The sequence below is a fragment of the Natrix helvetica genome, assembly GCF_964273705.1.
Source record: "Natrix helvetica genome assembly, chromosome: 5".
In the NCBI taxonomy this organism is placed as follows: domain Eukaryota; kingdom Metazoa; phylum Chordata; class Lepidosauria; order Squamata; family Natricidae; genus Natrix; species Natrix helvetica.
The window spans coordinates 12,892,190-12,910,880 of NC_138551.1; the positions used below are offsets into that span (position 1 = coordinate 12,892,190).

Consider the following 18,691-nt stretch of genomic DNA (forward strand, 5'->3'; position numbering starts at 1 on the left):
CACTCTCCAAGCCTGATAAAGGTCGGTAATTGTCAATTATCTTGGAAGACTGTGGGCCTGGACTTTGCTGGAGGGGAATTCACCGTCAATTGAATAAAAGGGGTTTATCAGGATGAGGACTCAACTTCGACCTGCTGGGGAAGCCTAGGTCAGAACAATACTTTCTCCAAAAGGCAAGTTGACTTTCTTGGGGTTTTTTTTCCCCCTTTGAAAACATTTCGCTTTCCATCCAAGAAGCCTCCTCGGTTCTGAGGTTTTTAAAGGAAAAAAAAATACCCAAGAAAGTCCAGTTGCCTTTTGGAGAAATCTCCTTTGGGACAACCATGACCTGGGTGATTGAAAATCTCCATAGACACCAAACCTGGTTCTTCCATGTGTGCAATGATCCAGTTGAAAGCCATCTCAGCACCCATGTTGCCAGTGTAGTACACGGCTTTCCGGCATGCTTCCAATGGAAACCCCATCTCTGCCAGCTGCATTACGGAGGATTCATCAAAATCTGGGGCTGAGAGAGAGGGCATTCCAGGTGAAAACTGAACTCATCACTTCTCGGTCAATGACACACACACACTCACACACACACACACAAACACACCGGCTATCTTTATCACCCAAGACACGAATAATGGCATCAAGCTGTGACTCCACAAAACATTGTACAGGTAGTCCTCGACTTACAAGCGTTCATTTAGTGACCATTCAAAGTTACAATGGCACTGGAAGTAATGACTTATGAAGACTTTTCACACTTATGAGCACTGAAGGGTATTCCTAGTTGATGAGAGCTAAATAGCTTGAAATAGATCTATACTAAAAGGTAAAGGTTCCCCTCGCACATATGTGCTAGTCGTTCCTGACTCTGGGGGCAGTGCTCATCTCAGTTTCAAAGCCCAAGAGCCAGCGCTGTACGAAGACGTCTCCGTGGTCATGTGGCCGGCATGATCAAATGCCGAAGGCGCACGGAATGCTGTTAGCTTCCCATCAAAGGTGGTTCATAGTTTTCTACTTGCATTTTTTACATGATTTCGAACTGCTTGGTTGGCAGAAGCTGGGACAAGTAGCGGGAGCTCACTCAATTACGCGGCGCTAGGATTCGAATTGCCAGACTGTCGACCTTTCTGATTGACAAGCTCAGCGTCTTAGCCACTGAGCCCTTGCATCCCTCAGATCTATACTAGTCTCCCTTTATGTCTTTGTTGGTAAAACATCAATTTAACAATAAAAATAGTTTGCCATGAAAGCGACTTCCTGCTAAGGCCCCTGAATTGGGGCTGAAAGGTGAAAACGGAAGCAGTATGCTCCATCCCATAACTGGATAGACCAGTTTGCCCTGATAGACTGGCCCCACCGGAGAAAAAAACACTTATGACCATTACAAGATCCCAATGGTCATGCCATTTCCATTCAGATGCTTAACAGCTGACTCATATTTATGACGGTTGCAGTGTTCAGGAGTCTTTCTGAGAACCTTCCGACAAGCAAAGTCGATGGAAAAGCCAGATTCGTTTAACAACCATGTCGCTCATTTAACACTGCAATGATTCGCTTAACAACTGTGGCAAGAAAAGTCGTAAAATGGGACAAATTCACTTAACAATTTTTTTCCACTCAACGACATACATTTTGGGCTCTGTGGTAGTTGTACGTTGAGGACTACCTGTAATTGGTTTCTTAATACAAATGCTGTAGCTTTTGCTTGCAGCCTTTAAAAAAAAAATCATGACCACTGGAGACCGCATCTGATGGAGGTGCAAATTAGAACAGAAATTACTCAAGAGAGTTCTCCATTCCTTTTCATTTCTTGTACAATGACCATTGCAAAAAATGATTTTGCAAAGAGTGGCGCAGTGGTTACAATGTAGTATTGCAGGCCACTTCTGCTGCCTGCCGGCTGCCTGCAATTTGGCACTTCGAATCTCACCAGGCTCAAGGTTGACTCAGCCTTCCATCCTTCTGAGATCAGTAAAATGAGAACGCAGATTGTTGGGGACAGGAGGGTGACTCTGTAAACCACTTAGAAAGGGCCGTAAAAGCACCATGAAGCAGTATATAAGTCTAAGCGCTATTGCTGTCAGTATAGGAACTGAATATCAAAAGGAAGAGCTGTGCAAATTCTTGCAACAGTCTTTGCACTGTTTGAAGAATAGCAAAGTCAGCATTGAGAGAAAGTGCTGACCCAAATCATGCCTAAAAGCAAAAGTGACAAAGGTTATTAGGCTGTACAAACATCGGCTGAAGCCTTGGCTGTTCTCCATGCAAAACAGCTCCCAAAGCTAAACTATCCCAGACTTTTTCTTTTCTTTTTTGTAATTCTGTATTTTAAAGGTCACACATATTGATGGAGCTTCTGCACTGAAACCATCAGTCAGGGCAAGCATAAATGATCAGCTGAAGCAACACCCTCAATCTTCAGCTGGTTTAAGTAATGGTTGGGTCTTAAATACAATTAATCATCTAGGGGAGTCTGTAATTATGCACAAAGGCAAAATTATGCTGCAGTGAAATGTCAGAAATCTCGATCTCTGTTCTAGTCACACTTTTAAAGTTTCTAGTTCTCATTAATGTAAAGCTAGATACGAATGTGTGGACCAAAATTGATATTATTCCTCCTCTCTGTCTCTGTCTCTCTCTGACTCTCTCTGTCTGTCTCCCTGTCTCTCTCCCTCTGTCTGTCTGTCTGTCTGTCTCTTTCTATCTGTCTATCTTGGTCTCTCTCTGTCTTTCTGTGTCTCTGTCTCTGTGTGTGTGTCTGTGTGTGTGTGTGTGTCTCTGTGTGTGTGTGCGTCTCTCCCCCTTTCTGTGTCTCTCTCTGTCTCTCTCTCTCTTTCTATCTTGGTCTCTCTCTGTGTCTGTCTCTGTGTCTCTGTGTCTCTCTTTGTCTCTGTCTGTCTGTCTGTCTCTTTCTCTCCTGTCTCTTTGTCTGTCTGTCTGTCTGTCTGTCTGTCTGTCTCTCTCTCTCTAAACAACAAGAAAAAATGACAACTACAGATCTTATCTATAATTTTTGCCAAATTCCTATATTGTGAAATCAGGAGATGTTCCAATTGAATAAGGTTGCTCAGTGTCCCAAACTTGATTTTAATACAGGTAGTCCTTTGAGACCAGAATTTTTACCAGAAGCTGGAAAAAAATGGTGAAAATTGTAGTCACATGACTGTGGAATATTGGAAATTGCCATGAAGGTGAGTTGACTGCCAAGCCCAAAGTGCAATCGTACATGACTGTGTGTGTGTGTGTGTGTGTGTGTGTGTACATATATGTGCATGGACAATGTAACTTCAAAACTGGGTCATAAACAGCTTTTGAAATGTCATAACTTTACTAGGCAAAGATGAACTTGTGATTTATAGTTTTGAAGATTAGATCGATTTATAGAAAGAATATTACTATGTAACCTTAGCAAGGTTCAAATATATTTGTATTTATTATTTGTAGAGTGCAGGGCACTGCACACCAGAACAACTAGACACAAGGACAGTTTTTCCCCGGAATGCCATCACTCTGCTTAACAACTAATTCCTACAATACTGTCAATAATTTACTAAAAATGGATTACTATTATTCTTCTCTTCCTTCCTAGTATCTCTCTCCCCACTCATGACTATAGCCATGTTGCTTGTATCTTCACTTTATATTGCTTTTATTTGTTGCCTAGTATGATTTGATAGCTTATTAGTAACCTTGACTATCACTGTTGTATCTTTCTATTCTTGATGAATGTATTTTAGTCTCCTTATGTACCCTGAGAGCATCTGCACCAAAGACAAATTCCTTGTGTGTCCAATCACACTTGGCCAATAAAGAATTCTATTCTATTCTATTTGCTACGAAGAATATCTAAGTCATTTCTTTATATCTTTTTACTCTCTTTTCTATTTTCTTCCATTTTTTTCTTGCACTCATTATTTATATCCCCCCTTTATTATTTTTAGAAATAATTCAAGGTGGTGAACATATCTTCTTCCTTCCCCTAATTTCCCCACAACAACCCTTTAAGGTGGGTTGGACTGCGTGAGAATGGCTGGTCCAAATTTACCCAGCCATTCATGTCTAAAGCAGAATTCACAGTTCTCTAATTTCTAGCTGGTGTCTTAACTACTAGCCCACATTTTATTTCTTCCTTTGTCATCTGCTTTACATTAGTTTAGTCCTGCTTTACATTAGTTTAAGGTAAAGGTAAAAGTTCCCCTTGCACATATGTGCTAGTTGTTCCCGACTCTAGGGGGCGGTGCTCATCTCCGTTTCAAAGCCAAAGAGCCAGCGCTGTCCGAAGACGTCTCCGTGGTCATGTGGCTGGCATGACTAAATGCCGAAGGCGCACAGAATGCTGTTACCTTCCCACCAAAGGTGGTCCCTATTTTTCTACTTGCATTTTTACGTGTTTTCGAACTGCTAGGTTGGCAGAAGCTGGGACAAGTAACGGGAGCTCACTCCATTACACGGCACTAGGGATTTGAACTGCTGAACCATTCTGATCGACAAGCTCAACATCTTAGCCACTGAGCCACCGTGTCCCTAGTTTGGGTTAGGAGGAACAAAATAATGAAAGAGGCTGTTTTCATTATATCTAAGTTTCAAAGGAGCATTGGATTAGCAATGGCAGACAAAATACTGATCCCTTGGATTAATCAGCAAACCTCTTTGGTTGCAAAAATTAATAAAATAACATTTTAACCAACTATGAGAATGTGGAATAATCCAAGATAGGGAACAGCTCTCTCCAGAGTTTTAAGGGTTCTTCAACTATGTCAACACAGACCCAGGACAGGTGGAAAGTTATGGAGGAGAAAGGCACCGTTAAATGAAGAGCTCTCGTGCAATTTGTAAAGCTTTTCTGTAAGTCGCAGCAAGTAAGCTCAGCCATTTTCAAACAAAAAATAAAACCAACATAAAGAAATGGGATACATACGCTCCATGAAATGGTTCATCATGCCATCTGAAAGTCAAGAAAGTAAGTTAAGGGAGACCAAAGTATTTTGGAATGGCAGGAAAATGGAAATTGGCCGGTTCTGTATTTGGTATAAATACTAGATCATCATCCTATAATTTAAAAGAGTGGTGTGGTGGCCTAGAGGTGGAGCTCTCACCTCACAATCAGGAGACCATGAGTTCAATCCTAGGTAGAGGGAGATATTTCTCTCTCTGAGCACAATGAGAATATATCTGCTGAAAAAAAACCTCTGTATTGGCTACAGGAAGGGCATCCGGCCAGTAAACACTTCCCCTCCATTCAGGTGCCCAGACTCCACCCCGCAAGGGATTATGAGGTCAGTAAATGAAGACGATCACTCTATAACTTTAAAAAAATGTTCTTTGTGGTTCTACTCCAACATGGTGTTTCCAGGACTGCCATTAGCAAAGTCATTACCTATTCCATTTTGGAAGTGGTAAGAATTATAACTTAAACCAGCTGGGTAAAATATTATACTGGGAAGCCCAAATAAAACACTTTGACCTTTAGATAGAATTGAATTTTTCTGGAGTCTAACTTTTTCTATCCACACCACTTCGGCAGAAACGTTTCTTCTGAGGAGTTAAAAGTAATGCCTATGCCTCTTTAGTATATATGCTTGAATTCCAATCCTGAACATTGTGTTTGCAGACAATCCATGAATGGCACACCTTCCTTCCTTAGAGGGGTTGAGCTGCTACCTTTCATCAAACCCTCCTGCTGGAGTTTCCATGACTCTACGCCCCACTCCAGACAGGTGGCAGTGGTGGCTTTCAAACATGTTTAGAACCTCTTCTATAGGTGTGGGAGGGGTTTGCCGGCCACGTGACCGGGTGGGAGTGGCTTGCCAGCCATGTGACTGGGTGGGAGTGGCTTGCTGGCCATGTGATCGGGTAGGAGTGGCTTGCCAGCCATGTGACTGGGTGGGCGTGGGCAACTTGTAAAATGTGGTGAACCTCACTTAACAACACTCTTGCTTAGCAACCAAAATGTTGGCTCAGAAACTCTGGCATTTGAAGCACGCAAGTCTTAAAGCTGTCAAGTTACAAGACCCTTGCACCCCTAACCCTTTAGGGGAAAAAAACCCCAGGAGTGTTCAAACCTGACAGCTTTAAGACTTGTGGACTTCAACTCCCAGAACTCCCCTCTTGCTCTTCATCTTGATGGTGTGCGGACGGACGGGGGGGAGGGAGCTGGAACCGGTTCTAAACGGCACTGTAGATTTATGGAACCTCTTCTATAGAAGAGGTTAGAACTGGCAGGAACCCACCCCTGGGGTTACAGTACATCAGCCAATATCTGCTGATCCAGTTCTACAGAGGAATGACTGAGTCTGTCATTTGTACCTCAGTAACTGTCTGGTTTGGTACAGCAACCAAACAAGACAGACACAGACTGCCTAACACAGTGATGGCGAACAATAGTGTGCATGTGTGAGCCCTCACTCATAATGCAATGCCACCCCCTCCCCGTGCTCCTCTCCGCGCATGCATGCAGGCCCCACTTTCGGTAGGCCCGTTGGGCTGTTTTTCGCCCTCCCCAGGATTCAGGAAAGCCTCCAGAGCCTGTGGGTGGTGAAAAACGGGCTTAGCGAGCCTACCGGAAGTTCATTTCCGAACTTCCTGTAGGCCCGTTGGGCCCGTTTTTTGCCATCTACAGGCTCCGGAGGCTTTCCTGAAGCCTGGGGAGGGCAAAATGGCCTCCCCCACCCTCCGGAAGCCCAAAAATCAGCTGGCCAGTGCGCTGGAGCTGACATAAGGCAACGCTTCACGTGCCCTCAGATATGCCTCCGCGTGCCACCTATGGTACACGTGCCATAGGTTCGCCATCACAGGCTTAACAGATAGTTAGAACTGCAGAAAAAAATAATTGTAACCAGCCTGCCTTCCATTGAGGACCTGTATATTGAATGAGCCAGAAAGAGGGCTGAGAAAATATCTACAGACACCTAACATCTAGGACATAAACTGTTTAAACAACTAGACACAAAGACAGTTTTCCCCCATGCCACCACTCTGCTAAACAATTAATTCCCACAATACTGTCTTAGGCCTAAAGATATCTACCTATATAATAGGTTGTACTGCGATTACCCTTCTCATCTTTTTCATCTTCTCATTTGTCATTTTCTCATCTTTCCTACTAACTTCTCCTATTGGTATCTTATGATTTATCATCTTTTTATTAATGATTGTAGCTATGATTTATGATCTATGACCTTCTGGACCAGAAGACCTCAAAGGTCCCTTCCAACTCTGTTCTGATTGACCTATCACTTTGTTGTTTGTATGTACATTGACAGCTTATGCCCCGGAGACAAATTCCTTGTGTCTCCAATCATACTTGGCCAACAAAGAATGCCATTCTATATTCTTGTGGTTTTACACATTAATTGACTTCCACGATGCGGGACAATTATATTGTTGTCCTTTGAATAGATTTCCTCAACTTTGGCTCATGAGCTCCCTTTCTCTTGATCTTCAGCCTGCTCCAGTTCAATCACACCTTTGACCTAAAACAGATACAGAACATGCCAAATCCACCAAAGCAAGCATGACCAATAGATCTCTGTTTACACCAAAGAACCACGTCTTGGTTCCATCACTGCCTGCTTTTCTTGCCAACAAGACTCCCAGTGATCATGTTGTAGCTTGGCATCCATGAAGATGGTCCATGCGAACAGGAAAGGAGGCGAAATGACAAGGGAACAAAAAAAGAAGAAGATCAACTAACAGTTGTGGTGGAGAATGGTGTGGAGGTAGGAATCCTCATGGTAGTAGGCAGTACCTTTGGGGTCATCAGGAATGATCACGGGTGGAGAGATGTCTGGAAGTTCCTCCTCCCCTGGTTGAAAGCCCGTTGCTCGGAGGTGAGTAATGTCTAGAAAGTCTGGCATGTCTATAGAAACATCTGCAAGCAAAAGGATAAATGGGAAATTAATGACATTATTGGGAAATTATCCTAACTTTGAAACTAGAGAGTCTCTTTAACAAAGCAGGAAGAATAACAGCCCTGGTAGCGCATTGGTTAGAATGCAATATTGCAGGCAAACTCTGCCCAAAGTCTGGAGTTTGATCCTGATGGGGTTCAAGGTTGAGTTACACCCTTCCAAGGTCGGTAAAACGAAGACACGGATTGTTGGGGGCAATATGCTGACATTGTAATCTGCCCAGAAAGTGCTAAAAAGCACTATATGGGGTAGTATATACTGTAAGCCTAAGGATTATTGCTAGTGCTAGAACAATGAAATTATACAAACCTATCCAGAGAGAATTCCTACAATCTATTAATGTGAACCAAAGACATGGCAAAATAAAGATGCTTCTATTTTTTGCATAATGCAAGGAAGACGAGTATTCTATGTAGCTTGGGGAAAGCATATTCCAATGCATGGGGCCGCTACAAAAAAGGCCCACCACTTAATTCAAGTTTCTGTAGGATTTATATTCCTTGCAGAGAGCTGGTCATTTGCATCCTTTTAGAGAGAGTAGGAATGGATTTCCAGCGAACAAAAATTGCAGACTACAGGAACCAGGCGGACTTATTCAGGTGATCTTGAGGACACAGATAAACCTCCAAGTGCTTCAACGACCCTCTAAAACGGGGCTGTCAAACTTGCGGCCCGCAGGCCAGATGTGTCACAGGCTGGCCACACCCACACCCGGTTTAGCAAAGGGAAGGAAAGTCCCGCTACGTCACATGACAATGCCATGACGACGCAAGTTTGACACTTCCGCTCTAAAAGGATGCAAATGACCAGCTCTCTGCAAGAATATAAATCCTTCCATTCCCCACTATCCTGCTAGAGCTGAGGAAGCTCCTTGGATGAGAATTCTATTCTCCAAGGCAGCTGAGTGTAGAACAAGAAGCAATGGGTGGAAACTAATCAAGGAGAGAGAGCAACTTACAACTGAGGAGAAATTTCCTGACAGTTAGAACAATTAGTCAGTGGAACAGTTTGTCTCCAGAAGTTGTGAATGCCCCAACACTGGAAGTCTTTAAGAAGATGTTGGATAGCTATTTGTCTGGAACAGTATAGGGTTTCCTGCCTAGGCAGGGGGTTGGACTAGAAGACCTCCAAGGTCCCTTCCAACTCTGCTATTGTATTGTATTGTATTGAGAAGCGGAATGTCTTCAAAAGGAAAAAAGAAAGTCCAGTTGCCTCCTGAAAAAGCACCTTTGGGACAGCCCTGTAGTAGACAAACCTTACAAATGAACCCACGGCAATTCAATAGGGAAGGCCGCCATCGAAATACATACCAAGCTTCTTAGGGATCCAGTCCAGGCCAAAAGTAAACTTCTTTATCTGAACCACCAGGTATTCAGGAAAGGAAGCAAAGCGAGACGTTCTGGAAGTGTAAAGCAATTCCATGTGAAATTAAAAGATCCCAAACTCATGATCAGAAACTTCATGATGTTAACAGAACAGCTGAACTGCTCTTATTAGATCATACACAAATGCCCGTCCCTTCCACTATTCTTTTCTATGGCAGCCAACCAGATATGTCCAGAAAGCAAAGAAATACAGGTAGTTCTCATTTAACAACTGTGTCATTTAGCAGCCACTTGCAATTACAATGGTGATATATGCTCATCACAGAAAACCATCCAGGCAGAAACCCATATTTTTATTTTTAATGTTGCCTTTTTAAATACAACACATATATATAATTTTTTTTAAAGTAACTCTACGACCAATCCTCCCATTTAAAACCGTTGCAGGTCTGTAAAGAAAAGGAAAGCTGAAGTCAGATAATAATGGGATTTCACTTAGCATTTATTAATTGAATATGCTGCCCCAAGCTGTCATCACTAGAGCAAGATCCCTCTCCCACTGCTTCTCCACCATCTGGTAAGAGTAAGATACCTTATCTTATTTATTTATTTTTTACCAGATGGCTAAGCCAAAGTAACAAAGTGTCAGACTACAATCAGATTTAATAAATATATATATTTTATAGCGTATATTTTGTAGTAACTGAAATCATCTCCAGAAAAAGCAAAATTGGAGAAGATTCTCTTCATTCCAAAGAAAGACCCAAAGCTCACAAGACTGAAGATAAAGCAGAAAATGTGTAATTGTCAGTGTGTATGAGAGTTCATGACTTGGCAGAGACATGATAACAAGGTCAGCCAATGAATAGGCATAGCAGTTAAGTCAGCCAATGGGGGCTGTTTGGAAACTGAAACAGTATTTGCTGGAGACAGCAAGGAGCCTAAGCGTGGCTTAGCTCTGTAGCTCTGAGTCTGTGCTGAGCTCTAAGCTAGTCTGCTGCTCTGAACTGAAACTGAAACTGTTCTCTCCTCTGCCTGTGTTTGCTTGTATTTGCTACCACATTGGAAAACCTGTTTTTGGTATTGTATATTTACTTCATGAGTTATATTATATATAAAGAGAAGTTAATGAATCCTGTTGAATCAGTTACCTGTGTATGCTTTCTGGATGTGATTGCTGCAACAAACTCTGACAGTAATGCCACTACTTTTTACACTACTTAGAGAATAAATGAATAACCGAAAGGTCCTAACAGAGCTTTGAAAGTAAATGGAGCTATTTATGGATTTGCTATCTCAGAAGACACAAAGAGTAGGAAACAAAGAGGAATCAGCCTAAAATTCCTACGTAGCCAAGAGTGAGCTAAGTTCAACCTCCTTTGGATTCCACTGACCGTTACCTAACTCCAACCAAGGGCTAACCGAACAATATTCCCGCGCATGGGCGTAATTAGTGATACATCAGTTGAATTGGACCTGATCTTTTGTACCTGACACATACTCACTTAACGCCAGCAGACTTGGCTTGAAGGGCACTGCTCCAAAAGTCTTCTACATTTTCTGGTTCTGTAAAGGCCTGGAGACAAGCACTGAAAGGGATCCTTGCCCGGACCACCTCTGGTGGGGGCCTCCTTGCTGTTTCTGCTTCTCTTCTCTTCAGTTCATAAGCAATCAGTTCATCTAATCAGAAGAACAAGTGATGTTCAATAAACACCATACCTCTGTTGAAACACCATACATCATGGGTGGTGTTCTGACCCAGCTCCCCAAACACGACAAATCCTCTGAAGTTAACTCAACGATTCCTTTATTAGGAGCGCCAGCACCCCTGGCAAAAAAGTTTCTCTCTCCCCACAGCAACAGATCTGTCTGGCAGGGAGATGTATAGTTGTCTGCCACATCTATTCATCTCTGCCCCCTGCCTTTTATCTCCAGAGCTAGGGTGGGGCTTTGCTAGCAGCGGTGGCTGTTCCTTCCCAAGGATCAGCCCACGGATTTCCACTGCTCTCCTCTCCTCTGCTTTCTGGCATCCATGTGTCAGTCACTGGACCCAGCTGTTCCTCCTCTTCCTCATCAGCCAACTCCAGACCTGGGGGCTGTTCACTCTCCATCTGAGGGCTGACGGACAACCCAGGCTCTGCCTCTGTCTCTCTCTCTCTCTCTGACAGCTCCATTCTCCTGGCAGCCAACAGGCCACAACAGGTGGGTTCATTTGATGGCAAATGAACATGAGAAATGGCTCCCCTGACAACATTTTGCATCAAAGAGTGGATCACGTGAAACGACAGTGTCTGACTTTGTTGCTGAATCCATAGCAGATTGTTCATAACGCAAGTCATTCCTGCGACTGAACTGGGACTTCCAAGGGAACGCCTGCCTGAATTATACCTGAACGATAGACAATTCGTACACGCACTTTACCTTTGTTTATTGCAGCTTCCATTGCTACAGGCAATTGCATGAGATATTCCACCCTCTCTGTGTACCGTACTTTTCTGGTTTGGCAGCACTGGGTCCGTTCTTCAACCAAGAACCGGAAGACATCGCTGGGGTTTTCCGAGCCAATTCGGTTTCTCTGAAAAGAAAAGAAAAATCAACACATAAGCAAGCAAGAGCCGAGGTGGCGCAGTGGTTAGAGTGCAGTACTGCAGGCTACTTCGGCTGACTGCTAGCTGCAGTTCGGCAGTTCAAATCTCCCCAGATCAAGGTTGACTCAGCCTTCCATCCTTCCTTTCAGAATCCATCGATGTTCAGTAGACAGATCATACTCTGTTTTTTTCTTATTTAGATGAATAGCATTTCTTTTTCTTTTTAAAATGTTATCAGATATATTTCATTCGAAGAGCATAAACTGAAAATTAAAAAAAATGTAGAAAAAAGGAAGCAAAAGAAGCCATGGTGGCACAGTGCTTAGAATGCAATAGTTGCAGGCTAATTCTGCCCGATGCCAGGAGTTCGATCCTGGCCAACTCAAAGTTGACTCGGCCTTCCATCCTTCCGAGGTGGGTGAAATAGATTGTTGGGGGCAACAGGCTGACTCTGTAAACTGCTTAGAGAGGGCTGTAAAAGCACTATGAAGCGGTATATAAGTCTAAGGGCTATTGCTATTTTGATTGGGAGTTGCCCAGAATTGGTTATGAAATGGATGGCTACATATATGTTTGAGGGGTCCTTGGTGCTCTCTGAGCTTGCTTGTTTCCTTGCAGACATTTCAATACCCTAACTAGGTGACATCATCAGTGCTAGTAAGGGGTGCTGTTTGCTGTCAGTTTATATTCTGGTGTAGGTGGGGGGGGGGGCGTCTTAAGGATTCTCTGGTTGGGATGTTTGCTCTTTGGCAGTTTCTTGATTGGGGTATTGCTCATTTGATTTTGGTTTGAAGTTGACCTTGGAGTTAATGTCTATGGAAACTCTCAGTCATCCGGGTCATGGTTGTCCCAAAGGTGCTTTTCAAAGAAGCAACTGGACTTTCTGGCTTATCTTTGAAGACGTTTCGCTTCTCATCCAAGAAGCCTCTTCAGCGCAGAGGTTTTGAAAGAGAGAGTGGAAGACCCAGAGCTGAAGAACTTGCAGTTAATCAATGCTGATCTGAGTGCTGATTACTGGTGGAGAGCTGCTAGAGCAGGGATCGGCAACCTTAAACACTCCAAGGGCTACAAAGGTCCTAAACGGAAGCCCCCCGTTCAATTCTGGAGCCGACCGAAAGTCCAGTCTCGCCACCATAAAGTCTCCTCCTAGTGCTGCATCCTTCTTCCTCTACCTGTCCTAACCGAAAGCCCTATCAATTGTGGAGCCGACTGTCGACAGGGAGCCACAGCAGAGGGATGAAAGAGCCACATGCAGCTCCAGAGCCGCAGGTTGCTGACCCCTGTGCTAGAGTCTTTTATTCTTTGGGGCCGGTTGATTATATCCTTTTCCATAGTCTATATATGGTGTTAATGTCTATGTTGATGGATGATTTGTCAGAGCGCCAGGCTTCTAGAAACACCCTGGCATTTTTGGACTTGGCCTGGTCTAGGATTGGTCACATTGTCCCAATTGAAACTATGGTTAAATCTGTCTACATGTTGTGAAATTAAAAGGATTTTCGTCATGTCTTCTGACTTCCCGTTGCTGTTCATGGATGCGTTCTGCCTGTTTGTCGTACACAGTGGTTGTTGCAGTTCTTACACTGTATGCTGTAGATGACTCCTGTTTTTTCTCCTGGGATTGCTGGTTTGGTTAAGATGTTTTGAAGGGCTTTAGCTGGCTTGTGTGCTACGCTGATTCCATGTGGTTGTAGTGGTCTATTTGTGTTCCCAAGGTGCTTTTTTAGGAGGCTACTGGACTTTCTTGTTTCTTCTTTTGAAGACGTTTCGCTTCTCTTGCAAGAAGCTTCCTCAGCTCTGAGAGGATGGCGGGGAATGGAAGGATTTATATTCCTTGCAGACAGCTGGTCATTTGCATCCTTTTAGAGGGCCGTTGAAGCACTTGGAGGTTTATCTCTGTCCTCAGGGTCACCTGAGTAGGTGCTCCTGGTTCCTGTAGTCTGCAATTTCCCCCTGGAAATCCATTCCTACTCCCACACCATTCAAAGGGTGTTCACTCCAAATTGTATAGCTATGACCCTCAGGACACAGATAAACCTCAAAGTGGCCTCAATGACCTTCTAAAAGGATGAAAATGTCCAGCTGTCTACAAGGAATATAAATCCTTCCATTTTCTACTATCCTGTCAGAGCTGAAGAAGCTTCTTGGATGAGAAGCGAAATGTCTTTTTAAAAAAAACCCAAGAAAGTCCAGTTGCCATCTGAAAAAGCACCTTGGGGACAACCATGACCTGCAGAACTGAGAATCTCTACAGACTTTTAGTCTATTTGTGGTTTCTGAGATAGCCTTGATGTATGGCAGTGTAATTCTTTTTCGGGTTTGATGTTTTTAATGTTTTAAATAAATAAATCATGACACACAATTGATTGTTGACTAACCCAGATCATATAGGACCGTGATGGTGAACCTATGGCACACATGGCACAGGTGGCATGCGAAGCCATATCTTCTGGCACGCAAGCCGTCAGCTCCAGAGTGCATTCACAGGCCAGCCAGCTGATTTTTGGCTTCCCAGAGGGCCAGGGGGGGAGGCCGTTTTTATCCTCCCCAGGCTTCAGGAAAGTCTCCGGAGCCTAGGGAAGGCGAAAATGGCCTCTCCCGGGTCTTCGGAGGCCCTCTGGAAGCCGGAAATGGATTGTTTCCGAACTTCCGATATGCCTGTTGGGCCCATTTTTCACTGTCCCCAGGCTCCGGGAGTTTTCCTGAAGCCTGGGGAGAGTGAAAACTCCCCTCATGCAGGGGTGTGTGTCATGCGTGAATGCCCGGGGGATTATGCGGGGGGGGGTTGCATGTGCATACACAAGTGGGCGGCGCACATTGCATTGTGGGGCATGCTTGATTATCCCAGGTCATATAAGTAGCTTTTTATAGCTAGAGTTTCCAAGAAAATAATATACCAGCTGGGAGCGAAATTGTAAAACCCAAACAATTCCCATGCTGCCATCCCAAACCTCAGTAAATCAGAATTAAGGCACGTAGTGAAAGTCCCACAATTTCTACCACCCGGAACTCTCAAAGTCCTAGCTGAGGATATTGAATTTGTTTTCTGAGATAGCTCAAGCTGTGGAAAGCTGTAATGCTTTGTCAAATTGCACTTCCATGGTTCTAGAAATAGATACATCTCTACCTCTGGAGGTACTTAGATTAAGGATTTGTGCGTAGGGGGAAAATATTGCACAAAGCACTAGGGAAGTAAACCGTAGCTTTGTATTCTCCACTGGGGGAACAAGCGCTTCAAAGATATCCGTCAGCATTTAACAGTGCAGAAGTTCCCTCTCTGTTAAATGTATACTGCTCGATTTTTCATAACAAAAAATCATTGTGTACGCAAGCCAATGAAAGTTTCATAACTCAAAGGCTCATTGATTTCAGCAGACAACTCCGAGTGAAATCAATAAGGGTTGGAAATGCTTAATATGATCTGGAATATATTCTGCGTTTGTAGATCATTTATCAGCAAAAGGCATCCCACGAGTGATCTCTTTATGGTTGTCTGAGTTTCGCAATAAACCTGATCATATACCAGTATGAGTCAGATAGTGAGGAGACTGGGGAGGAACATGGGCCAGTCCTGAGGGTTGAAGAAAGGTCAGATGTGGGCTCTGCCTCAGAGGCAGAGAGGAACGAACTGGGAGTGGAGTTTTGCAGGAAACAATTCATCCATTGGTCTGGAAAGTTATGTTTGTGAGAACCTCTGTGTCAAGTTTTGCTTTGCTCTGTGCTTGGACACAAGTTATCTGGCAGCACTCCTAATGAGATAAGGTGCGTGTGGGTAAACGTTCCTTTGAAAGACTGTTTGATAATCCATGCAACTGTGAATGAAAGGAATTCACAGTCATGTAAATAAAAGATGTTTTTGGGGGGACTAAGACTTTGCTTTTGCTTTCTAAGGAAGCCTGGGTCAGAACAATTTGAGAATTTCTACTGCAAACCTCCCCATAGGATTGAATATCACAACCTATCACAATTTGAAAGACAAGTATTCCTCAACTTACAACCAAGTTACAATGGCACTGGAAAAAAGTGACTCAGGACTGTTTCTCATTCTTATGGCCATTGCAGCATCCCTATGATCACCTGATCAAAAATCTGGGTGCTTGGCAACTGGTTCATATTTATGACGGTTGCAGAGTCCCAGGGTCGAGCGATCATTTTTTGCGAACTTCTGACAAGCAAAGTCAATGGGGAAGCCAGATTCAAGGAACAACTGCGACAAGAAAAGTAGTAAAATGGGGTAAAACTCACTTAACAAATGTCTCAGCAACATACATTTTTGGGCCCCGTTGTGGTTGTAAGTCAAGGACTACCAGTATAGTGTAGGATTTCTTTATATCTCAAAATTGCCTACCCAACGGGATACCCTTTCTTGAAAAATGAATGGCTATAAATTGAGGATTACACCTGATTTCTCTGCTCTGAAGTATGCTAGTCTCGTGCATGTATATATGTATACAGGTGGAAAGGGAGGGAGGGAGGGAGGGAGGGAGGGAAGAAGGGAGGAAAGAAGGGTGGAAGGAAGGGAGATTTAGAGATTAGTCTTCCTTCTTGTGTATAATAAGGCATCTATCAGCACCAAGTTCTTGAAATTTCTTTCAGTTGGATCCTATACTTGCTTTAGACTTCTAGAAGAATTTAAATTAATCAATGTCCTTGACCAGAAACCGGACAGTTGGTACCACATTTATCTATAAATAAAACTTCTAAATGTTTGTGCAAGATTGGTTGATATTATCTTTTTTGCTAGTTTATTCATGCAAAAAAAAAGACATTAACCTTTGCTCACCTCTATCAGGTTGATAAGGTGCAGGAAAAATTCTAGTGCATCTTGTTGCCGACTGGAGGAAAATTCGGGGTGCCCTTTGCTTACAAATGCTTTGAACATGCGCGGAGAAATACCATTGTGCTGAGGCTGAAACACAAAATGAGGAGGAAAAGGGGCTAAATACATTTTCAAAATATATTTCTGAATATGGCAGTAACTATTATGAACCTTTATTTTCAGTAACTCTGACAAAAATCTATTACTTTCATTTTCTCCATCTCCCCCCCACCCACCCAGGGGTGGGTTCCTGCCAGTTCTAACCTCTTCTATAGAAGAGGTTCCACAAATCTACAGTGCCGTTTAGAACCGGTTCCAGCTCCCTCCCCCTGCCCATCCGCACATCATCAAGATGAAGAGCGAGAGGAGGAATTCTGGGAGTTGAAGTCCACAAGTCTTAAAGCTGTCAAGTTTGAACACCCCTGGGTTTGTTTTTCCTAAAGGGTTAGGGGTGCAACTTGGCAGCTTTAAGACTTGCGTGCTTCAAATGCCAGAGTTTCTGAGCCAACCTTTTGGTTGCTAAGCAAGAGCGTTGTTAAGTGAGTTTCACCACATTTTACAAGTTGGCCATGCCCACCCAGTCACATGGCTGGTAAGCCACTCCCACAAAGCAGGCCACACCTACAGAAGAGGTTCTAAAAAAATTTGAAACCCACCACTGTCCCCGCCCCACCGAAAACGGAAGAGAGAGGAGAAAAATTGCTTTGACGATGCTGGATTCTGGTTTTGTTAATGAAAAGATGCATATTAGAATTCCGTGGGTGAACTGTTGGCAGGATAGACTCCTTATAAGTGTGACAGTAGTTTATCATCCTTGCAGAAAATGCCATTCAATGTATGGAGCTCCATATACATATGTTCATTCATCAGTTTCTTCACGGCCTGCGCACTCTTTCAGTGTGATAGATGGATAGTGCAAATGCTGATTCTATCTTACAGATTCACAGCATGACATTTGCATTCTTAGCGGATAATGGTAAATAGATTGGACTAAGCAACTTGAAGTGGGCAAGAGATGATGGATAGATTTTTCGTTTTTGTGGTTGTTTTGATTTGCTTCTCTTTTCCTCTCTCTTTCCTTTCTTCCTTCCTTTCTTTTTTGTAGGTAGGTGACATGATTAGAAGTTAAGTCGGATAGAAAAGAAAATGTTTTTTTAACAAAGGATGACATGATTAAAAGTTAGAATAAGAGGTAGAAATAAGAGAAAAGGGGAATGTTAGTATATATGTTACGGTGAAAGACCGAAATCTGGTGAATGTCGACATTCACCGGTGAATGTCAACATTCACCAAATACGCTTGGTGAATGTCCAAAAATACCCTTATCCTCTCGACACCGCGAATAGAAGACGCTTAAAAGGAAGCGAGGAGCCGAGGTATTAGGGTAAGGGGATTAGGGTAAGGGTGTCGAGAGGATAAGGGTATTTTTGGACATTCACCAAGCGTATTTGGTGAATGTCGACATTCACCGGTGAATGTCGACATTCACCAGATTTCGGTCTTTCACCGTAACATATACACTTTTATATAATAAGAGCAATAATAAGAAAAAATGTGGAATAATTGAATAGTGACAGATTGCAACTTTATATGTATTACTATTAGAAATATAGAAGTTGGTTGAAAGTAATAACTATGACTAATGCTATTAGTTTTATTTGTATTAGAATGTATGACACCCAGATGCCACACTGTTCATGCAATAATATGTTTGTAAAAAATAAAATAAAAACTTATACTAAAAAAAAAGATTGTACAAAGCAACAAGGAATATAGATAATGAAAATCAATTAGAGACCAAGGTCCTTGATTTACAAGAATTCAGAGCAGAATTTCCTTTGAGAAGCAGGGAGCTTGTTAAATCAGTCACTCCTGATTTTATGACCTTTTTGTCCATGGTTGTTAAGCAATCATTGCAGTTGTTGAGTGAATCGCATGGTCATTAAGCAAATCTGATACCTGAGAATGAATCTGGCTTCCCCCATTGACTTCGTTTGTCATAAATCAGCTAGGAAGGTTGCAAAAGGTCAACATGTGACTCTCACCCCACCCCAAAAC

General features: G+C 43.0%; 1 protein-coding gene across 5 annotated transcripts in view; it reads right to left on the reverse strand.

The window, feature by feature from the left end:
* The window catches only part of USP13 (ubiquitin specific peptidase 13), a 120,449-nt gene that overhangs the window by 9,254 nt on the left and 92,504 nt on the right, over positions 1 to 18,691 (reverse strand). For 3 of the 5 annotated variants that reach the window (XM_081954213.1, XM_081954217.1, XM_081954216.1), the window contains 6 exons: positions 16,598 to 16,723; positions 11,648 to 11,801; positions 10,732 to 10,906; positions 9,212 to 9,300; positions 7,685 to 7,861; positions 362 to 505 (listed from right to left, as the gene is read on the reverse strand). In XM_081954213.1, the coding sequence (XP_081810339.1) occupies positions 362 to 505; positions 7,685 to 7,861; positions 9,212 to 9,300; positions 10,732 to 10,906; positions 11,648 to 11,801; positions 16,598 to 16,723 (865 nt within the window). Of the gene's footprint in view, positions 1 to 361; positions 506 to 4,909; positions 4,937 to 7,684; positions 7,862 to 9,211; positions 9,301 to 10,731; positions 10,907 to 11,647; positions 11,802 to 16,597; positions 16,724 to 18,691 lie in introns of all 5 variants that reach the window. The other 2 variants (XM_081954214.1, XM_081954215.1) reach the window with 2 other exon arrangements.